This window comes from Gadus chalcogrammus, chromosome 6 (assembly GCF_026213295.1).
Source record: "Gadus chalcogrammus isolate NIFS_2021 chromosome 6, NIFS_Gcha_1.0, whole genome shotgun sequence".
NCBI classification, from domain to species: Eukaryota; Metazoa; Chordata; class Actinopteri; order Gadiformes; family Gadidae; genus Gadus; species Gadus chalcogrammus.
Window position 1 is genome coordinate 24,132,336 of NC_079417.1, and position 24,782 is coordinate 24,157,117.

The 24,782-nt window shown below is 46.0% G+C and overlaps 1 protein-coding gene across 1 annotated transcript in view; it reads right to left on the reverse strand.

Moving 5' to 3' along the window:
• Nucleotides 1-5,625, reverse strand: part of LOC130384567 (protein crumbs homolog 2-like) — a 22,156-nt gene extending 16,531 nt beyond the window's left edge. The window contains exons 1-2 of the mRNA XM_056592813.1: nucleotides 5,309-5,625; nucleotides 274-894 (exon numbers count right to left, since the gene is read on the reverse strand). Of these exons, the coding sequence (XP_056448788.1) occupies nucleotides 274-894; nucleotides 5,309-5,366 (679 nt within the window). The 5' untranslated portion in view covers nucleotides 5,367-5,625. The remainder of the gene's footprint in view (nucleotides 1-273; nucleotides 895-5,308) is intronic.
• Nucleotides 5,626-24,782: the final 19,157 nt, after the last annotated feature.

The following is a 24,782-nucleotide window of genomic DNA, read 5'->3' on the forward strand; positions in this document are numbered from 1 at the left end:
GGGTCTGTATCTCTGGTCTGTATCTCTGGTCTGTAACTCTGGTCTGTATCTCTGGTCTGTACCTCTGGTCTCTACCTCTGGGTCGGTATCTCTGGTCTGTATCTCTGGTCTGTACCTCTGGTCAGTTATCTGGTCTGTACCGCTGGTCTGTACCCCTGATCAGTCATCTGCGATGGCTTTTGACTCCCAGCCCAAACGTTGTGGGTTTGATTCCCAGTTGTCAACAGTCTACCAATAGAGTAGTGAATAGTAAACAAGTTAGGTTGAGCCTACCTTTGAATCCCACAGAGCACTCACAGCGGTAGTGGTCCACCTCGTCTAGACAGGAGCCGCCGTTGATGCACGGGACCGAGGCACACTCGTTGATGTCCAGCTCGCAGTGAGAGCCCTGGAAACCCGGGACGCAGAAGCAATTGTACGACCCCTTGCCAGCCAAACAGATGGCCCCGTTACGGCACGGCACCGACACACACTCGTCCACCTTCTCCTGGCAGAAGTCTCCACTATACCCCGGGGGACAGAGGCAAGGTGGGCTGTCCACGTCGCCCTCCAGGCAGGCACCGCCGTTCTGGCACGTCTCGTTGGAGCAGCGTGCTACTTCCTGCAGCGTGCTGCAGTTCTCACCCCCCCCACCCAGGGGGCAGGCACAGGTGTAGTCCCGGGTCCCGGCCGTCCCGCCACAGTCTTCGCAGGGAGCCAGAAGGCAGGGTTCCAGCAGCTGGTCGCAGGCGGCCCCCATGTAGATAAGGGGCTGGTCGGGGGTGGAGGGGCAGAGACAGAGGTGGTCTTTTTGTAGCCTGGACATCACCGCTTCACTCTGCAGCACAACGCAGTTCTGGTCCTCATGGCAGGATGTGGACTCACAGAGCTGCTCAGTCTGCTCGCACAGCAGACCTGGAGGAAAGGCAACAAAACAATCCAGATTCATATGTTTACCTGCACTGTCCAAATGTAGCTCAGTGAGACAGGAACAACTGTTTTGTCTGTTGACACAACAACTGTGTCTCTTCAATGTGTCCAGAACATTAAGATCTCTTCCTTCCGGACCTATTGGCATGTTTGGTTTTGAAAAGCAGACCATTTTATAAAGTGGCAGGTCTAGTGTATGACATGTAAACAGTAAAGATGATCTGGGATGAAATACGTCTTTAACAAAGTCTTAACAGTGATAGTTTGTGATAACAGCTTAACTTTTCCCTGCACAGAGTTCATGAATTAAAAGTGTATTTACAGGCTAAGCAGATTGTGTGACGACCAAAGTCCACTTATTAGGGGTCAGAGGTCAGCCTGGGCATATCGTACAGGCACACACACACATACAGATAAACATGAACTGTTCCATCGAATCATAAATGATACAGCTACCTACTATGGTCATCCATCTCATAGCACACTGTCACACATCAGAACAAAGTTTAATAAGTTGTGGTCCTCTCCTCCTCTCCTGTCCTTCTGTCCTCTCGTTTCAACCTGTTCACTCCTCTCCTATTCTCCTTTCCTCCTGTCTCTCTCCCTCACCCTCTATGTCTCTTTCTCATTCATCTACTTTCTCCTTTTGTCTCTCCCACACACTTTCTGTTGGCATCTCTCTTTCTCTCAAACAAGTTCTCTCCCCAATTTTTTTCTGTCTCCAAAGTTCACTCAATCTCTCGCGCGCTTTATCTGTTAACCTAAAACACACAAACACACACACTGTTCCCCTTTTTGGGGAACCCAACTCCCTCCCTCGCCTCACCCCTCACCTCACCCCTCACCTCACCCCCATCTCCCCCCAACCTCCTCCTCCTCCTCCTCCTCTTCCTGCCTTCTTAAGTGGGAGTCCAGCAGATAAGACCATGATCCATGCTCTGAACTCACACATTCCAGAGAACTGATATTAACCTTACACAAAAATACACACACGCACGCACGCACGCACACGCACACACACACACACACACACACACACACACACACACACACACACACACACACAAATACACACAACCACACATCCACAAAGACGAACACACTCACACATCCTGACACACACAGGTCAAATGCTCATATATACAGGGTCGGCCCACGATGATGTCATTGCTTGTACCAGGAGGTACCAGTCTGATATAAACAGAACAGCAGAACCAGATAGAAACAGTCTGTTAGGATTCTACTACAAAAGAACAGAACCAGATAGAACCTGTTAGGATCTATAGTTATTTATTGTTTTACGGCTGCAGAATGAGTTGTGGGGTAACCCAGAGCAACTCTGAGGTATCGTAATGATCTCATTCGTCAACTGCTGGAGAAAATGCAGAGCAGGGAATATTGGTATTGTTTAACTTTCCCTGTCGTTAACCAGGGAAATTCTACCTGGTTAACGATCTTAGGGGTCGGGATAGCCATCATAAGGTCCCAATGAAGTTTGCATATTTTATTAAAATGCCACTTAATGCTTGCCACTTAATGCTTGCACTTGAACAACACATTATTTGACATATTTCTCTTCTCCGTACTTTGTGACGTTTTTAAGGGCTGAATTAAAAAATACTGGTCTGGTGTTTGACATTTCTGCTACCTGCCATATTGTATGGCTAATGGGTAATATTTGTAGGCCTATAGAGTATGGTTATTCTCATTTGATTTTGTTGTCTTCTACTGTTTGCACTTTTTTGTTAATGCTGCACTGCTGTACCACCTGAATTTCCCTCCTGAGATAACTAAAGTTGTCCTAGCTTATCTTCTCTAAATGTAAACAACAACTATCTTATCTAGAGTAATTAACAACAGCAGCAGCCTCCTCGCTTAGAAGAGGATATTCTCCGATTATCAGAGTGTCTCAATGAGTGTGTATGAAAAATGCAACACGTTGTTTATGGCGTTGTTTAGTCATGGCACCTAACCAATCACGTACCATCCCCTCCGACACAATGGCTCCACAGATGTCCTCCATCTCCCCTTAGTCTTGTTTCCCTGAATTGTCTGTTAAATAACTTTGTTGTGTTAACTATTTTGTTGTGTTAACTCGTTTGTTGTGTCCACCTGTGTTTTCCCTCATATATTTAAGTTTACTCTGACTTTGTCAAATTGTCTGTCGTCAAAGCAAAAAGATCTTTTCTGTTTCTTAGGTTGTTATCTTACCAGTGAGTTCTAGTTTTCAAGTGTTTTTAGTAGAGCTGTTAAGCGATTAAAATATTTAATCGTGATTAATCGCATTAATGTCATAGTTAACTCACGATTAATCACGATTAATCGCAAATTATTTTTCTATGCTAAATATCCCTTGATTTTTTTGTCCCATAATTCTTCTAATTTTAATTCTCTTATCAACATGGTGAAGTGCATCGGCTTGCCTTGTGCAAATGATTTTTTATTGATAACAACATTGGCATATACTGATCAAAACAGGACGATACAAAAAAAGAGCCTATAGTGCAATTAAACGACTGCTTTGAACAAATGTCATTTGAACATAGCAGTCAGGCTACTGCTTCTTTGTTTTGAGCCTTTTTTTTGTAATCAAATAATTGCGTTAATCGCGCGATAATTTTTTTAACACCGTTAAAATTGGTTTGCGCTAACGCCGTTAATAACGCGTTTAACTGACAGCTCTAGTTTTTAGTCAATTTGCTTATCTAGTTAACTCTCCATTATCAGTTTAGCTTGTTTTTGATCGGTTGTTTTTTGTTTAGTTTTTACCGTGCCATTTCCTTTATTCAATATGGCTCTCCTCTTGAGTTTGTGTCCGCATTTGGGTCCCGGCCCAGAATATTACAGTGGGGGTCTGTCAACATACTAATGTTTATAAGATTAAACGCTCTCGTCTCCACACCACACCACTGATGTCCCGACACACAGAACACCCAGGGTCTGCTGCCAAGGCTCCACGGCTGATCTTTGTCCCTCACATGATTCACCGCAGGTGGTTACCCGGGGCTGGACCCAAAAAATGCACAACCCCCCCCCCCCCCCCCCCCCCCCCCCCCCCTGCCAACCCCCCTCCCGCCACCCCATGAGTCACGCTTGTACACTCAGAGTCCAAGATGTGCATTCCTTTGTCCCTGGAGATGGGGCATGGTTAAGTCTAAAGCACTGCACGATGAACTGCTTTAAAGTCATCATGTCTCCTTCTATTGTTCCATCCAAACCAGTTCAAACTCATTACAACTCGCAGTATTTACACATTAAAACTGGTTCAACAATGTTCAGTTAACACAGTAAAACATCTTCCATTTACTCAATAACTTGATTCATTGACACATTAAAACATGTTCCATTGACCCAATAAAAATTGTTTCATTGACACAATAAACACAATTAAAAAGTAGTGTCAGAGAGTCTCTGAACTCCAGAGTTGTTTTTAATAAAAAACACTGCCTTAAGTCTGTCTTATTGTTGTCGCACGCTATGCCCCTTGAAAAGGCCTACCCTCCCCTCCTACCATTCAGACGCTGCACAAAAAAATACAGACGCAGCTCAGTCGGACCGAGTGTTGCTATGGTAATGGCCAACAATGCCCCCCATGCCTGCGACCCACCCACCAGCCCCTGCAGTCGGCCGCGGCTTAAACAAGGTTCAACTGCTTCCCACAGATGAATGGCACGGGAAAAATATAGGTCAGGATCCCTCTCTCAAACACACACACACACACACACACACACACACACACACACACACACACACACACACACACACACACACACACACACACACACACACACACACACACACACACACACACACACAGGGACCCTCAAACCCCCACTGCTAAGGACGGGCATCCACACAGGCTAATTACCACACTAGCAGCCCTAGCTCCCTATCTCTGGATAGAACTCTGTATCTCTAGTCATTCTATCTAGAGATAGGGGGTTAGAGATTCTAGCTCCCTGTATCTAGTTCAAATAATAGTGAGCTGGTTTGGTAGAAGTTACCGAACCAGCTCACTGAAACTGCTGTTCATTTGTTTATTGATCTCTTCTCTTAACACTTTTACAACCTTTCAAATTAACCCCAAAAAATCTTTAACTTGAAAAATAGTTTACACACACCCAAGTGCACGCAAGCAAGCACACATACACTCACACACACACACACACACACACACACACACACACACACACACACACACACACACACACACACACACACACACACACACACACACACACACACACACAAAAGAACACACACACACATGCATTGTAAACAGGTGGTGGTTCATATAAACATCATGCCTTATTCACTCTTGCACATTTACACACACTTTGCCACACACACTCAGACACAAACACTTCCACACACACACGCAGGGTGCTGACGCTCTTACCCAGCAGCACCCACAGCAGCACACCGGTCCGCTGGGACCGATTCCGTCTTAACTCCATGGTCTTCAAGGTCCTCAGAGTTCTGTAGTCCAGCCAGCCGTCCCCCTGTCCATCATCACTCCTCACTAACAGCACTCTCACCACTGTAACACACAGCTCCTCCTTCTCCTGGTGCCACAAAGAGCTCCTGCCTGTGGGTTTCTGCGTGACTTGAACGTCTGTTTGGGTGTGTGTGTGTGTGTGTGTGTGTGTGTGTGTTGAGAGTGTGTGTGGAATAGTGTGGGTGTGCCCGTTACCCTGGAGAGTAAGTCAGGCTGAAGTAAATCAACCCCAAGCGGAGCAGGAGAAACACTGGAAACGGACTCCACTGGAGCCGGAGTCTGAGAGAGGATATATGGAACCACCCCAACCTCTCTCTCTCTCTCTCTCTCTCTCTCTCTCTCTCTCTCTCTCTCTCTCTCTCTCTCTCTCTCTCTCTCTCTCTCTCTCTCCAATTCGAAAAAGCTTTATTGGCATAAAAAATATACATTGCCAAAGCAGGTGAACAATAAAATAAACAGCGTTATAAAATAAAAGTAAAGGTAAGGTATATGTTATAATAATAATAAGTCTGAACCTTTAAATACAAAATATCTATACATATCAAATTCTAAACTATAAAAGTACTTTAAAAAGTAACAGATAAAACAGATAAGCCCAACCCTAACCCTAATCTAAATATGCTCTCTCTCTCTTCATTTTTTGCAACTGTTGTTCATTTCCTGTTTCCTACAGTGTATTACTGTTCTGAACACAGAGCCTGATGCTGATCACGTGTGTGTTGGATCAATCAACTTTTACATTTCTAACAGCATTATGTATGTTTACATGAGTCAACATTGTTACATTACATACATACTTTGTGTATCACCATATTAATGATCTTTTATATTTATAAAAGCTTTACATTTATCTACATATTAATGAACCTTTTTAATTCTAAAAGCTTGATGATATGTTGATGAACAAATTGATGAGCCTTTATATTTATAAAAGCTATAGCACCTAAGAAGAGCTAGACGAGTGTGTAGCTTGAGTCACTAATCATTCGCTGGTCACTATGCCCTTAAACGACCCTCCCACCCTCCACGCACACACACACACACACACACACACACACACACACACACACACACACACACACACACACACACACACACACACACACACACACACACACACACACACACACAGGGAGCTTATCGTCCCAGCACCACGTTGAGCCCCTTGTGTCAGCCGGGTCATCTCCTTATTCCCCCCCCTCCCCTTCCTACACACACACAACACCCCCTACCTCTCCAGCCCTCCCCTTATCCCCCCCACACACACACACACACACCAGAGCCCCTCCCCTCTGCCACACTACCAGATTAGCTGTTAGCATCTAGCTGGATTATTAGGAACAAGGTTTAATTAAATAGGGAACCTCTTCCACACAATTACACGCATGTTTATATACAGTAACACACACACTCACAAGGATGCATGCATGTATAAGCACACACACATATACAAGTATATATATACAAGTATATATACATATATATATATATATACACACACACACGCACAAACCCATTAAAACTCAGATATTGTCACGGACACATACATGAACACAAACATGAACTCCAACTCAAACACACACACACATTCCTCAGTAACTGAGAGGCAGCCAGACAATAGAGTCGAGAACACTGTCAGAGAGAGAGAGAGAGAGAGAGAGAGAGAGAGAGAGAGAGAGAGAGAGAGACTTTTGACTTTTAAAAATACTTTTATTTCAACACTCGGCCATGTGGTATCTCAAAAACCATATATCATCTTTCAACTTTTGTTAAGTCAAACTAAAAGGAACAAAAAATAAAAACATTGTCTTAAAACTGGAAAGAGATTCCATCAGTGGAGTCCACTAAGCATATGACACCACCAATGCACCTACGCTGGATGAAACACAAAAACTCATCAGTCATTTTATAGTAAAATCAGCTGCCACCCTGGTCCTGACCATCACCTTAAACACCCCCACTAAATCCTTCCCATTGCCCTCCTCCTTCTCAGTCTTGTGGCTTTTATAGATGGCTAGCTTTGCCTGACCGAGAAGGAAATTTGCAGTGTACATTTTCCTTTTCTGTCATTACTGTACCATACTGAAAATAATAACAAATTCTGATTAAACAGAAACCCAGGTTGTGTCTGGGGCTGGGCAGATAGGTCAGGGTTGGCATGACGTCAGGGTTGAACCTTGAGACAAAACGATTAGTGGGGATGGCCAAGTGAAGGAGGCGCCACTGCAAGTCCTCCACTCTTCTGGAGCTGGACTCTTTTTGAACCTGTCCATGTTGCCGCCACTTGGTGTCTGGACGACTGGTCAGCTGCTTGAAAAACAGGGATTTGCTGCATATGTGATAGAGTGACTTTCGGTCAACTGAGGCAAAAACTAAATCAGTAAGACCATAATAGGTCAGCAGGTGTCCCTGTCCTCTAGATACACACTTAGGAGATATCCGAAGACCAGGGAAAACCACACGTTCTGGTATTCCAGCTACCACGCTGCTTGCTGCAGCACAGAGACTGGTCGGGAGGGTGACTCTGAGCCTGTCCAACAGTTCAGCCACCAGGCGCAGAGACCTCAGTCCAGGCTTGGCACTGACCTCCAGTGCCAACTTCCACCTTCCGTTCTCACGGTCTAGCAGGTGTCCTAACTTGGTAAAGCCTGCTCCCATGAAAGCCGAGATCAAGCTATCCTCGACTCTTTCCTGGGTGGGCATGAGAAAATTTAAAAAAAAGGTGCTCTTCTGTACCATAATGTTCATCTGGTTTTCTTGACACAGTTAGTATATTCCATGCTTCCAGGACAGATTTATAGAAAAAAGTGGGATGAAACCCTCGTATCCATCGATTGTTCGTCATAAGAAAAAGTGTCTGTCCAGGGAAAAAGCTCCAATGCCATGCATCACTGACCGCGCAAAGAAAACCCAAAGCACACTGTCGGGCGCATAGAGGAGACATAGGGCCGTCTGTAGTCTCATAGAAGCGACCTTACTTGCTAGGTGAATCAGTCCTTTCCCTCCTTCAGCCTAGGGCAGGCACAAAACCCCCGGGGCAAGCCAATGATACCCATCCCAAAATAAATGCAAAAAAAATCTTCTGGAGACTACAGAGGAGGGAGACAGGGGGGTCAACTACGAACGATCTGTGCCACAACATCAACGTCGCCAGGTTGTTGACCACCAGCACCCGCCCTCTATACGAGAGCTGTGGTAATATCCACCTCCACCGTTATAACCAAGCTGCTATTTTCTCTTCCATTCCCTCCCAGTTCTTATTCATATACACAACAGTTCCTAGATATACCCCCAAAAACGTAAAACCATCCAAATTCCAGACACAACGTTGTGGCAATACCGGTGGTGTCGAGTCCTGCCAGTCTCCAATTAAAAAGGAAGAACATTTCTCTCAGTTAATTTTAGCAGATGTAGCTCTTTGATAGGTTTGTAAAACCTGAGAGAGCACCTTCACATCCTCCTGCGACTGCAGAATCACAGTTACATCATCTGCATAGGCTGTAAGTGACACGGTAGGGGAATCCCTGGTGCCGCGATGGTGCCCATTAGTGCCCTCAGCATTACAAGGAGAGGTTCAATAGGGATAGCATAAAGAAGCCCAGAGAGGCCACACCCCTGCCGTATTCCTCTGGAAGCAGAGGAAGGTCTGGTGAGTGAGCTGCTTGATGAGGCCTATGAAAACTGGACCAAACTCAAAAGCCTCTAAAGTCCTAAACAGAAAGCCATGGTCAACCCGATCAAAAGCCTTCTCCTGGTCTAAGGAGAGGAGGCCCAGGTTCAGCTTATGATAGGCAGCTGTGGTTATGATGTCACGAGCCAGAAACAGGTTCTCAAAAATATATCGATTTGGAATGCAGTATGTTTGATCCCTGTGGACCACTGAGCCTACTACAGCCTTTAACCTATTGGTGAGTAATCTGGAGAAGATCTTTGTGTCCCCGCATAGGAGAGAGACAAGGCACCAATTTTTTAAGCATCCCAAATCCCCTTTTTTTTGGCAGCAAAGACAGGACTGCCCTACGACAACTTAAAGGTAGACTTCCCTGTCCAATAGACTCCTGGTGGACGCTATGCAGGACCGGTCCTAAAAGAGACCAGAAAACCTTATAGAACTCCTCCGACAGACCATCTAAACCAGGTGTCCGGCCAGAGTTCTGTTGTTGTACTGCCTGGGTGAGCTCACTGTAGGAAAGGCGGTGCTCCTCCGCAGATTTATCACAATCCTCAGCTCTAAACAGATCTTCATAAAACAACAATGGAAGTGACCTGATGTCTGATGGGTCAGTTGTCTCTCTTCCACCAGGGAGCTTGAGACACTGCATGTGTTCAGTATTTGATGTCCACTTCTCTAGTCCAAAAAATTAGCATGTAGCAAATAGCGGGCTCTCACTAGTGCCCCTCCCCCCTATCCTCCAGAAGTTTCCTGAGTTTTAACTTATTCTGATTTAAATAGCTCTCAAAGCCTGCCATATTCCTACCACTGGCCTTAGCAGATATAAGTAAGTTCTCTTGCTCTAGAGCTTCAAGTTTTGTCTTTACAGCTCGGGTGGAATTTGCTGTGCATTGTTGACAAAACAATCTGATCTGGACTTCCCCAAGGTCACACCACTGTGTTAGGGACTTGTGTCGTGGTTTCTCTGCCCTCCAGGGCCCTGTACCACGAAGCTCGCTTAGAGGGTTAGCGAGGTATGTTGAGCTCCAAGCCTGGGTTAGTTGTACCACGAAAGTCGATCTCTTTTAGCGTCGCTGTATCACCATGGTGACTTATGCTCGCAACCAAACCTGGTCGGGAGCAGTTTTTCGGCTTAGTCTAGCCGGAGATCGGCTACTTAAATCGGCGTGCGCAGCTTCCTAGCCCCTCCTCTGACAATGGCGTCACCATTTGTGGGTGTTCCCGTGGACCCCGGCGCACTTCTCGTACAGGCGTCTCTCCGGAGACAGAGGGTTTTACGGGACAGAACCAATCCCTTGGCATTGTCTGACGATATTCAGATTTCAGACTTTATTGTCATTGTGCAAACAACGAAATTGGGGTTCTTCATGAGAGATGATTCTCATCAGAGGGTGTTCGTTATTTGATCGTCCTTTTGGACCTTATGTAGACAATGATTACTGTTGCGCATTGTGTCTCCGTGACAGTGTGCTAGAGTGGAGGTAGCGCGTCAGTCTTGAATTTCTGCGTGGGGGGGTCGACTCCCAAGTGATGCAAATTTATGTGAAGCTTAAAAAGTCCTAATTCTCATGCATATGGAATACTTATTCACTAAAGCTTATGGAATTATATTTTTGTGCTTATTTCGAACTTGAACCCATATTTTCAAGGCCGTGCTGGCACCACATCTATGGGGGTAAAAAGCATGATGATAGACCGGCGAAATTGAACCCCGGTCGCTGGCGTTCGGGTCTTATACCAATCCATTACGCTAGAGCCGCAACCTCTCGGCAGTCGAAAACATGCCATACATTTCTTAAATTGGGTGTATTTAAAGTGAATTCCCTAAATGATAGAATAAGGCAGGATGGACGTTGCTTATGCATTTTTAAATCATCATCATTCTATTTGGATTAATGGCGAACAATTCTGCATTTGGCATAGTTATTTTACAGACAATATGCAGAATATTTTCACTTCTACGCATATAGACTGCTTGATCTATCGTAAAGGTGAGAAAAATGACGCAAAAAACGCCCCTTTCACGTGAACGCGCACTGAACCTAAAGCGGAAAACCTGGTTCAACTAATTGAATCTAAAGTGAGCTTCGTGGTACCATTTAACTCTGATTGCGAGTTGCGGCTCTGTCGAGCCAGGTTTTCCCAAGAAAGCCTGGGTATGTTCAGCGAGCTTCGTGGTATAGGGCACTGGTCTCTCAAAAAAGGGAAGAACTCACAAACCGCTGATCTTGAAGTAGCCTAATGTTAAAACGCCAGTATGGGCTTTTCGGCTAAACAGTGTGGTGGCAATTGACACAGTGACATAGTGATGGTCAGACACTGCTCAGACACTGAGGCCCCGTTTACACGAAGGGAAAACGCAGATATTTTCACACGGTTTGGCCTCTCATTTACACGAAAACGCCGTTTTTGTCACAGAAAACGATCATTTCTAAAAACTCTGGCCAAAGTGGAGATTTCTGAAAACGCCGGTTACGTGTTGTCGTGTCAACGGGTAGAAACGGGGTTTTAGGTTCTGAAACGTCACATTATGCGCCAGGAAATGCTTAACGTCATATGAGCGCCTTATGTTTACAGTTTGTTTGTTACAGGAAGACGCTCGTGTTATTCGTTGTTGTTGATTCTGAGGATTCTGATTGGCTTGCATGGCTTTATCCTTCTCCCTACACTGCCGCCCATAGGTTTGGCATAGTTATAATGTCCCAACGGCGTATTTATCCGTTTGATGTAAACGACAACTTTTTTGAAAACGATGTTGTGTGCACAATGTTATTTTTGAAAACGGAGGGGGGGAAATATTCGTTTCTATAAATACCCTGCTACGTATAAACGTGGCCTGATACTGCTCTTAAAAAAATGTCCCCTATCCGGTTTTCTAACATAAATACGGTCTAGCCTTGCCCCTGATAACATGTTTCTATTTGTTTTTAACCAGGGCCCTGTACCACGAAGCTCGCTTAGAGGGTTAGCGAGGTATGTTGAGCTCCAAGCCTGGGTTAGTTGTACCACGAAAGTCGATCTCTTTTAGCGTCGCTGTATCACCATGGTGACTTATGCTCGCAACCAAACCTGGTCGGGAGCAGTTTTTCGGCTTAGTCTAGCCGGAGATCGGCTACTTAAATCGGCGTGCGCAGCTTCTAGCCCCTCCTCTGACAATGGCGTCACCATTTGTGGGTGTTCCCGTGGACCCCGGCGCACTTCTCCGGAGACAAGGGTTTTACGGGACAGAACCGATCCCTTGGCATTGTCTGACGATATTCAGATTTCAGACTTTATTGTCATTGTGCAAACAACGAAATTGGGGTTCTTCATGAGAGATACAGATTCTCATCAGAGGGTGTTCGTTATTTGATCGTCCTTTTGGACCTCATGTAGACAATGATTACTGTTGCGCATTGTGTCTCAGTGACAGAGTGCTAGTGTGGAGGTACCGCGTCAGTCTTGAATTTTTGCGCGGGGGGTTCGACTCCCAAGTGACGCGAATTTATGTGAAGCTTAAAAAGTCCTAATTCTCATGCATATGGAATACTTATTCACTAAAGCTTATGGAATTATATTTTTGTGCTTATTTCGAACTTCAACCCATATTTTCAAGGCCGTGCTGGCACCACATCTATGGGGGTAAAATGCATGATGATAGACCGGCGAATTTGAACCCCGGTCGCTGGCGTTCGGGTCTTATACTAATCCACTACGCTACAGCCGCTACCTCTCAGCCGCCGAAAACATGCGATACATTTCTTAAATAGGGTGTATTTAAAGTGAATTCCCTAAATGATAGAATAAGGCAGGATGGACGTTGCTTATGCATTTTTAAATCATCATCATTCTATTTGGATTAATGGCGAACAATTCTGCATTTGGCATAGTTATTTTACAGACAATATGCAGAATCTTTTCACTTATACTCATATAGACTGCTTGATCTATCGTAAAGGTGAGAAAAATGACGCAAAAAACGCCCCTTTCACGTGAACGCGCACTGAACCTAAAGCGGAAAACCTGGTTCAACTAATTGAATCTAAAGTGAGCTTCGTGGTACCATTTAACTCTGATTGCGAGTTGCGGCTCTGTCGAGCCAGGTTTTCCCAAGAAAGCCTAGGTATGTTCAGCGAGCTTCGTGGTATAGGGCACTGGTGTACTGCCTTGAACCAGGAAACTCCTCTCTCCACACATCTACAAGGCCATGATAGGCTCCCAAAGCTCTCAGCTCATTGGCTGATTTAGGATGAGGCGTGGTCCAGTGTGGAATTAAAATCACTGCTTAGAATAAGTACCTTTTCTGGGGGGCAGCTTTTCAATGCGTTTGACAGCGCTTTAAAGAAAACACATCTCTCCTGGCCTTCGCACGGAGCGTAGATGTTGAAAAATTAAAAAGCCATTCCATCTAAGGAGGCATCAACCCTTTGTAGACATCCTGCTTTAATGCTCACATGAGACATACCTTGCTAAGGTAGACCAGGGGAGATAAAGAGTAGCTACTCCAGCACTAACACTAGAGCCATGACTCAAGAACACTGGTCCCTTCCATTCCAATTCCCACTGTGGCTTATTATCTTGGTCGGAGTGACACTCTTGTAAAAAAACAACAGAGGAATGTTTGAGGTTAATATAGTCCAGTAATGCCGCTCTTTTCTTTGCATTTATACAGCTATTGATATTAAGAGTCCCAAGAAAAATGGTGGCCATAAAGATGGTAAGAAAAGCCAACACTAACAAAAAGTTAAGAACACCCATTAGGAAGTACCGTGGATTTAAACCGACTACTTAATTTAGCCCTTACTGTACTGCAGTTTCTTGATGCGGAAACGCTTCTGTATAGTAAGCTCTGTCATAGTGCCATTCCTTAAAGCCGCAGTAGAGGAGAGGAGAAACAGATTATAGTCAAGGAAGAAAAGATGCAAGGCTTATCTTACGCTAACCCTTTGTGTCGTCAAGGAATTTGTTGAGTCTGGTAATAGAGTATACATTTTGCTTACCCTTCCGAACAAACTTCTCCAGAGCATCCACAATTTCCCCCTCTACAGGCTGCTGCACATTCTCCATGGATGCTTCCTGGTATTGATTAAAATCGATTTCAGATTCATCTTCAGAAACCGCACCACTTCTCTCCAAAGAGCGCGTACTGCACCCTGTTTTCGCCCCCGCCTGGCTCGCACTGCTCTTCGCTTTGCGTTGCTTGCAGGTAGGCTGGCTGGTTTTGGCTGCTGTATACCCGCCTTTCGGTGCGCGTCCTCCTCAGCGTCGGCCTCCAGAGAAGCGGCGATCTCTGGGTCCTCATCAGCTACGATGGTTCGTGGCTGCTGAGGTGTTGGGGAAAACTGTTTGTCCTGCCACCTGAAAGACCTCTGTGCTCCAGCACTAAAAGGACCGGGTGGCTGGGAGTCCACATCAGGTCCCGATGGTGTTGGTGCGGGACCTGGTGTCTGTAAATATGCAACAGGTCCCGGTGGTGTTGTTGCAGGACCAGGTGTCTGTAAATCCGCAACAGGTCCCGGTGGTGTTGGCGCGAGACCGGGGGCCCTATTTTAACGGTCTGAAACACAAGTGAGAAACGCCAAGCGCAAGTAGCTTTGTGGGTTGTTCTATGGCGATGTCGCTATTTTACCGGCGTAAAAAATGACTCTTGCGCCCAGCGCAAATCTAAAAAGGGTTGATCTGAAGTAGCCTAATTGCCCGTAGGTGTGGTTTGGGCGTAACGTGCAATAAACCAATGAGAGTGCCAGCTCCCATCCCCTTTAAGAGCCATGAGCGCATTTGAATCTGACGAGTTGATATCTTGACTGCGCGTCTCTGACAGCGATATTCCTCAAATAAATTTCGCCAAAGAAAACTTATGTGATATAACATATTGTGGCGAGCAGTGCGGGAAGGACGAGACGGGAGCCCAGGTTTAAACGGTGACGCAACTCTTGTGCCTCAGTACACCGCACGACCCCGAGAGCTGCCTTTATATAAACACACCCACAACACACAGCGCACCGCACACCCAACCAACAGACATGCAAGTCTCGGTAACGGTGGCGGCAACACTACACTCAATAAACAACACACAAACAACAAAGACCCCAAACCCGTTAACCCCACTTAACCTAAAAACAGAACAAGTTATCCAAAGGCAATAAAACCCCTTTTCCCCAAACATTCTGAATACCCAGACTCCCCGGGGGGTAGGAGTCGCCACACAGCCCCCACCTTAGGGGTCAGACGTCCCGACGACCCGAACACCCAATGCACAGTCCCGAGTGTTCAGGGGGCCGGCGCCGCCGCCTTGGCCCCTGCCAGTGGCAGCCCCATTGCGGTGCAGCGGTCCTCTGCCTTCCGCAGAGGACCGTGTGGGGGGTGTGGTCGGGGACCACCACTTTCGGGGCCCCCACCAGGTTCTGCTGTAGGGGGCCTCTGGCCTTCCGACGGCCACGTCGGCGGCTGGGACGAGGGTGGGTGGCACGCTGCCCCGTCCACCCACAGTCCTCGACCAGCCCAAGCTGCCGACACTGCTGCGGCTCAAGGTCAGCCCTGTCGTGCCGCCACAGTGCACGGGAAGCCTCAGCCGTCTCGGTGGCGGGAAGGGTGGCCGTCCGGACCCGGCCCTTCCGCTGCCTGGACTTGACCTCCACTTTCTTTGTGCCGGGGGCGGCCGCTGCCCCAGCCGCGTCCACGGATGCACCATCACGGTGGCAGAGCTCCACCTCAGCCCGTTCCGCCTGGTCCAGAGCCGCATCGAGGGTCTGGGGCTCGGTGAGGCGGACATGCTGCCCCAGACTTTCCGGCTGCAGTCCCCGCAGGAAGGCGTGGAGCGCCAGGGCCTCCCGTGTAGCCGCGGAGAATTCCGGGTAGCCGCGTCGGGTCAAGAGCTGGACGTCAGCAGCGTAGACCCCCAGGCTCTCCTCCTCCCTGCGGCGGTGAGAAGCCGGCAACTGCTTGCTCTTGTTGCGGGAGACACGGTCACCCAACCGCCTCTCCAGTGCTCGGATCAGGGCCTGAAGGTCTCGCTGGTCCGCTTGGTCCAGGTCAAGCAGCATCCGTGCTGCCGTCCCCTCGAACGCCAGAGCAAGGTGGATAACCGCCTCCTCGGCACCCCAGCCGTTGTGCCACGCTGCAAGCCGGAACTGGGCCAGGTATGGTTCCAACTGCGTTACCCCGGAGAACTTCGGCAGCCTAACCGCTGTCCTGGGGCGGTGGGCAGCTGCCGGTCCTCCGGCCCTTCCGGTCGTGTCCACAGGGGGGGCGCTGCGCTCCCATAGCGCAGGGTGCGTTGTTGTCGTGAAGAGGGCTCGATCGTGAAGCTCAAGTCCCTCTGCGCGTGCGCAAGCCACATCCCACTTCTGACACCAATGTGGTGTCGTACTCAAAACGGGCTAATCGTGACGTGTGGATCGAAGGAAACTTTCCGTACTCAACGGCAGCCATCTTAGCTACGTAGCGGAAGAGGTGGAGCCAGGCTGAGCCAAAGTCGGCGCATATTCCACATAGCCTGCATTAATAGTCATTTTGTAGTTTTTATAGTTGTTATAGCTTTTTATAGCTGCTAGGCGTAAAGAGTTCACCGTTCAAAGCGGGATATTTATTGCGGGGGAGGAGCCGCGGCGGCAGTCGTGATCGTAATTACCGGTTAGTGCACCACGGAGTACTCGATTTGGAACAGCACTCACATCTGAAAAATTTACGTACTCAAGTGAGTACGGATAGTACTTTCTTTAAGTGTACTCATGGAAGTACGGGTACTGGAACACGGTACAGGTTTAAACGGCGACGCAACTCTCGTGCTTCAGTACACCGCACAACCCCGAGAGCTGCCTTTATTTTAACACACCCACAACACACAGCGCACCGCACACCCAACCAACAGACATGCAAGTCTCGGTAACGGTGGCGGTGTCACGTTAAAATTGTACCGGGGGCGAAAATTGTACCGGCCTACGTCATCAGTTGTTTACATCTTGACAACCTGCCTGGCAACAAACGACGCGATCGTCTGTTGCCGGGCAGGGGCCCGTTTCAGAAAGCAGGTTCAACAAACTCTAAGTTAAAACCTTAACTCTAGGTTGACCAACTCTGAGCTGTAAAACTCTGAATTTTCGGTTTCAGAACAGAGGGGTGTTCCACGAACGGAGGTTTAACAAACACTGAGTTAACGCTGAACTCTAGGTTGATTGACCCTGTGCCGACCAACCCAGAGTTTTCGGTTCCACAGCAGCGGTTATGCATTAGTTCAATCAACTCGGGGTTGGTTAACACAGGGTTGTGCGCGTCCACGCCAAACTTAAAAAGACGTGATGTATGGATCATGGAAACCCTGATCGATATGGCGAAACGGGCCGCTTATTTCAATGAAATGGAACTCCAGGTTCTCCTGGAGAGCTATGACGAGGAGAAGGACATTATCACAAGAAAAGGGAACGCTAAAACCTCTGGAACCCGGAGAACCATAGCCTGGCAGCGGATCGCTGACCGCGTAAATGCGTTAGTTACACGTCAAAAGCATGATCCTTAATATTTGAGCCATGAATATATAAATATCCCAGTTAAGCATTCTTAAAGATCCTACCACATAACCACTTTCTTCTAAAACAATATGTAGGCCTACTCCGATTGCTTCCAAGCGGTCAGAGGATCAAGTATAAAAATGAAGTATAAAAAACAAACAAACTGGTAAGCTTTTCCCACCATCGTATTGGTATAAATTTAAATAAGCCATTTTTTTAAGCCAATCGTGAAAAGGCCGACAGTCGGCAGACTGGATCTGGCCCTCAAATTGTCTTGACCCCGGTGGAGGAGCTGTTAATAAACATAAATTCAGGGCGCCCTGGCATGGTGGGGGTACCTGGAGGTACCTACCACCTCAGAGAGTCATGGGCCATACCCCACACTGGTTGAATGTAGGTTTTTGTGTTTTCTTGTATTTTAGATTTTTTTTGCCTTCGAAGTAACACATGCAAACCGTGTGCTTGCCACAGCGCATACTATTCCAAATGTTTCTTTTTTGGTAACTGGGTAGAAAACCTAAAAGTGACAATTCATCAACTTCACAGATCAAGATGGATCAGTGCTTGTAATGAAGCCGCCGGCTACGATCGAACATTCTCCAGTGGATGCAAGTCCGTTAGGACTATTTTATACTTTATGTTGTAGCCTAAATGCCTCTCGGCATAGTATTCAGACAATATTGCTCTTTGTATGATAGGAGGCCGATACAAATCTTGGATGGGTCATCTGAAACGACTGTGATGTGCTCAGCATCTCCAGCATTATAGCCTAGATAAAACTACCATTTGAAAAAAACGGAGGGCTACGCAAATAGTCTGGAGTGAACTGAGGCCAGGTCCTCGATTGGTAGTGTTGGCTATGTAAGGCTATTTAAATATATTAAAGATTTGCGCGAGAATCTATATCTCTCCACTCCAGCAAAAAGTCATCCAATATGCCAAGATGTCGAGCCGTGGTCTTATCAATCGCTCCCGGTGGATTGCACGTATAATTTGCGCTCTGATATGAGCAGTTCTCTCATCAAAAGGGCATGCCATTGTGAACACATGAAATCTGCGGTGAACGCCGGTTGAAATCCCCAAAACCGGGTTATGTTTCAACTTAACCTGCGCAAAACCTGCTCCGACCAGGTTTGATTCAGAGCATATGTTGCTATAGCAACTAACATACCGTGATCCTTTTGGAACGGAAAACCTAGGGTTACAGCAAACCCTGGGTTAACTTACCCGGTTATGTGATAAAACCGGCTTTGTGGAACACCCCACAGGTGATAACGCTTAGTTCAATCAACTCTGAGTCAAGGTAACTCTGAGTGAAGCTCGTGCATGAGGATATAAAAAGCCCTCATCAATGGAACACAGATAACATGATTCACCATGGCAACAAGTACTAACAAGCCTCGATCCTCCTACTTCTCCCCAGCGGAGTTGCAAATCTTAATGACTGCATATGCAGAAAGCGAGCATATCTTTTTACTAAAAAGCAATACTATGGCAGCAGCCAAAAAGCGGGAGCTCGCGTGGAAAAAAATAGCTGACCGAGTCAGAGTAGCCTATTTGAGAAAAAGAAAATGTTTTCTCTTGAATGTTCCACTTATTCAACAATTATATTCCATATGTGTGTTTGTGCGCACAGGTGCAACCCAACGGGCCCCAAACGGACTTGGCTGCAACTAAAAATGAAATATAAAAATGTAGTTCAAACAGATATAGGTATAATAGGTATAATTTAAGTACAAGCAATTGTGATGTTGTTTAGCCTGCCCTCATTAAACAGCATTTAGTGGCTGCATTGAACATGTGATAGATATATTTAAGTAATTAGGGAAATCTGCTAAACAAAGAAAAATCCCAACACTGCCAGTATTTAACATTGTCTATATGAAAGCAACACCTAAATGCCTTTTATACATACAAGTCTCCAAATTTGTGTTTTCTGGTTATCTTAAAATTTGACCTCCATTATAGCCAACAGAAAAAAGGCAGAGTCAGTTAGAAATGATTGAAGCATATCATGTCTCTAACAGCTCTTCCATCTCGTGCATCAGCAGGGGGGTCAGGATTATTATCTGGATCATTGGGGGAAAGAGTAGGACATTGTTCTCCTCTAATAGTGGCAATGTTGTGGAGAACCTAACATGCCACTATAATGTCACAAGCCCTTTCCGGGGTGACCCTGAGCCTACGAAGGCACTGGAACCGGGCCTTGAGTATGCCGATGGTCATCTCAACTCTGGCTCGTGTCCTGCAGTGAGCAAAGTTGTAGTGTTGCTGTGGGCAAGGGTCAGGGGGGTAAGGGGTCAGCAGATAGCCCTGGCAGGGGTACCCTCTGTCTCCGAGTAGATAACCATCAAACTCTCCTGATAATACAATTATACACTTTATTGTTTCAGTTATAATAGGAGGAAACAAAATATTGATCATAGGATATAACTATATACTGGATATATAAACTATATATATAAACTCACCACGGGCAAATCTGGCACTCAGTGTAGACTCACGAAACATTCGTGAGTCATACACAGACCCAGGCCACTTCGCTTCCACATTATTTATCATGTGGGCTGCGTCACATATGATCTTCACAGTGGAGTACAGTAATTAGCTGTATAGTGAAGCATATTTCATTTGGAATGTTAAAGGCTACTATTTAGGCCTACCTGTACATTAATGCTGTGGACAGATTTCCTATTCACATAATCTAGGGTGACCAGACGTCCTCTTTTTCCCGGACATGTCCTCTTTTCGAGACCTAAAAAATGCGTCCGGCAGGGATTCCAAAAACGTCCGGTATTTTGCCTCGTCGCAAAAAAAAAAATATATATATATTATTGTTATTATTATCTTTTTATTTATTTTTGCCTCGTCGCATATTTGTGTTTCTGGGTCTTTCACATAACCTACTAGTTATTACCATTGTATATGTCTATGGTTACTACGGCCTTCCAAGTTCTTGAAATGGTATCTCCCTTACGTTCCACCTTCTTGCGCGAGCTGACTGTAGAGAGAGTCTGTCATTGGGCGACCGATCTCATGTGCTCGTTGAGAAGGTGCCGTGTATAGACCGAATGAAACCCCCACTGAAGTACGCAGGCTGAAACCCCCACTGAAGTACGGGGGGGGGGGGGGGCTCACCCCCCCCCCCCCCCCCCCCCCCCCCGCGACGAAGTGTCCTCTTTTTCACAAACTCAAATCTGGTCACCCTACATAATCTCCTTCATTTATGGAAGGAGCTATGATAGGAATGTGAGTGCCATCTATGCAGCCAATCACACCTGGAAACCCTAAAATATATCAAATTGATTGATTAGTGCTTCAAGTCTCAAAGCTTTATGACATGAATTAATTACTGCTTAGACTGATACCTGCAATTCTGTGGAACTCTTCTTTGAGAAGTCTGGTGGGTCTGTGACTTGGGAACACTACAAACGTGCATAGTAGCCGTTTCAGTGCAAGTGTCACATTTCGGACAGCCCGACAGACAGTTTCCTTGGACACATGCTCTGCATCACCGACGTTATAGGCCTACAAAAAACTGCCGTTGGCAAAAAAACGAAGTGCAATACAAAGAATTTGCTCGGAACTGAGCGTGTCCACGATGTGTCATGTGAGCGATGTCAGGGCTGAGAATATTGGTTATATTAATTATTGATGATGCAGAGAAACGGAAACGCTCAAACAGGTAGCTACTCATCAGGGAATGATAAAACATCAAAGTGTCTGCGCCTCGACATCAACTGGCTCTTCAATAAAAGAACACGCCATGTCTGCCACTGCCTTCAGTCTGCAGGCTTCAACTTAAGAGCAGGAGAAACTCGGGGTTAGTTGAAGAAAACCTGCCAGCGAGCAGGTTAGGTTCACGGAGTATGTTGCCAGGGTAACTGACTCAGAGTAAAGCTGAACTGCCTTTGTGAAACTGAAAAACCAGAGTTTCCCTCATCTCAGGGTTAACTAACTCAGAGTTTTCACTAAACCTGCTTTCTGAAACGGGCCCCAGGTTGCAAAAAACATTCGGCTCATGTTTCCAAAAGACGAAATAACATAATACAGATAACGGATCGCTAGATAACACTTGTTTTTACTTTATATTTGTATTGTATTTAATTGTTTAATCAAATAGCACGTAGGACGTAGGAAGGTTCTTGAACATTCGCGTCCTACGTCATTTGACGCGATCGCCCGTTTCCCGGCAACAGACGATCGCGTCGTCTGTGGCTATTCGATTAAACAATTAAATACAATACAAATATAAAGTAAAAACAAGTGTTATCTAGCGATCCGTTATCTGTATTATGTTATTTCGTCTTTTGGAAACATGAGCCGAATGTTTTTTGCAACCTGCCCGGCAACAGACGATCGCGTCGTTTGTTGCCAGGCAGGTTGTCAAGATGTAAACAACTGATGACGTAGGCCGGTGTCACGTTAAAATTGTACCGGGGGCGAAAATTGTACAGGGCCTACGTCATCGTTTGTTTGCATCCTGACAACCTGCCCGGCAACAGACGACGTGATGCAGAAAACATGTTTCCAAACGACGAAATAACATAATACAGATAGCGGATCGCTATCTGTATTATGATAGATAGCGATAACACTTGTTTTTACTTTATATTTGGATTGTATTTAATTGTTTAATCGAAACAGTAAAAAAAAATGCCTGCGAAACGGGCGATCGCGTCAAATGACAAATGTTTTGCCCGCGAAACGGGCGATCGCGTCAAATGACGTAGGAGGGTTCTTGAAACATAATACAGATAACGGATCGCTAGAAAACACTTGTTTTTACTTTATATTTGTATTGTATTGAATTGTTTAATCGAATTTAGCTAGTAAACTGAGTGTTTTAAGCAGGTTTCATAGTCTAGAATGTTCAAGAACCTTCCTACGTGATTTGACGCGTCATTTGACGCGATCGCCCGTTTCGCGGGCAATTTTCTTTATTGTTTCGATTAAACAATTAAATACAATACAAATATAAAGTAAAAACAAGTGTTATCGCTATCTATCATAATTCAGATAGCGATCCGCTATCTGTCTTATGTTATTTCGTCGTTTGGAAACATGTTTTCTGCATCGCGTCGTCTGTTGCAGGGCAGGTTGTCAGGTTGTCAGGATGTAAACAAACGATGACGTAGGCCGGTACAATTTTCGCCCCCGGTACAATTTTAACGTGATACCGGCACAATTTTCGCCCCCGGTACAATTTTAACGTGACAGCGGCAACACTACACTCAATAAACAACACACAAACAACGAAGACCCCAAACCCGTTAACCCCACTTAACCTAATAACAGAACAAGTTATCCAAAGGCAATAAAACCCCTTTTCCCCAAACATTCTGAATACCCAGACTCCCCGGGGGGTAGGAGTCGCCACAATATGATATGCGGTAACTGTGGTTCTATTTAATGATATACGCAATACATTATAAACATTGTTTCTTATCAGTATCAAGGCACAACCAAGAAGCCGTGCTCCTTACAAGAATCCCGCTGTGGATCGAGCAATCCACCTAATCTCAAATATCATCCGCAAACGTCCTTCAATTCTCAACATACATAGGCCTATATACAACCCGGTATCACGCCAAGGCGTAAGATAGATACGTGTGTCCACATCGCAAGGCGTGTTCAGGTTCACGCTTTGCCTGACCAAAGCGTCACCCTGAACACGCGTCCTTCTCCATTCGAAATGAATGGGGGAATAGCACCAACAGGGGGCGATACGTTCTCCTAGCATTTGGTGAAATTGTTCCGTAGCCATATTCATCGTTATTATCCGAATGGGAAATGCAATATTTTAGGACAGATACACCATTAAACGTGTTTCTAATGACATTTCTAGCGAGAAATGTACATTTTCCTTTCATAATATTCAGTCAGTGGTTGTGTCTGATCTTTAGTTTTATAGTTATTGGGAAGATTTTATCGGCTCGCTCGCATGTTTCAACGACGTCAGGTTACTAGGGACGCTGCTTTCGCTAAACTAGCAGCTCGCGTGTTTCCTGCGTTTGTGTTATTAAACCGTTACTTTATGTAACTTTAAATGATATCATCGTGTTAGAAACACGTATATCTGAGAGCAGGGGTGAAGCATTGTTTAGATTGCTGTCAGGTTAGCCTGCTGCAGCCACATCCTCTCGGTAGAGTTGTTGTTATCATTTAGCATTAACTAAGCCTGGCCACCAGCGAAGAAGAAGAAGCCGGTCCTCGCCTATGCTCGCCTCCGTTTCTATTCGCGTGCTTGTGCGTGCTCGTGTGTTCGTGGACTCGTGAAACGTCATCAGTCGTTGCCCGAGCACTGTTCCAATTCGAAGTACGCATGCATCGGAGGTGGCTCGTGTGTACTTGCAACCGCTATAAATCCCAGGATGCATTTCCCACATATATATATTTATATAATATATAATATAATAAATAATAATAATAATAATAAACAGACACGTTTGTTGAGGGGGGGGGGACACGTTTGTAGGGGGGGGCACGCTCGACAACGAGAGTTGGCTTTTATTGAACGCTCGACAACGAGAGTTGGTTTTTATTGAACGAGACTTCAACACGGAACAGCTGCACGAAACGATGGTCACGTCACTCTCGGTGACGGTGTCGACAATAATGAACACACGAACAATGTTAATAGAACAACACACAACCACATAACATCCCGAACCCATTAACCCCACTTAATCCTCCTCATCCTCATCGTCATCCGCTTATCCGGGGTCGGGTCGCGGGGGGAGCAGCTCAAGCAGGGGGCCCCAGACATCCCTTTCCCGGGCCACATTGACCAGCTCTGACGGGGGGATCCCGAGGCGTTCCCAGGCCAGTGTTGAGATATAATCTCTCCACCTAGTCCTGGGTCTTCCCCGAGGTCTCCTCCCCACTGGACGTGCCTGAAACACCTCCCAAGGAAGGCGCCCAGTGGGCATCCTTACCAGATGCCCGAACCACCTCAGCTGACTCCTTTCTAAGTAATCCTAACAACAAAACAAGTTAACAAAAGCCCCATTTGTCAACTGAGAACCCCAATTCCCAGAATCCCCCGCGGCTCCGGAACACGGCGTATCTTATATTAATCTTTATTATCTGAATGGGAAATGCAATATTTTAGGACAGATACACCATTAAACGCGTTTCTAATGACCTTTCTAGCGAGAAATGTACATTTTCCTTACATAATCTTCAGTCAGTGAATGTGTATGATCTTTATTAA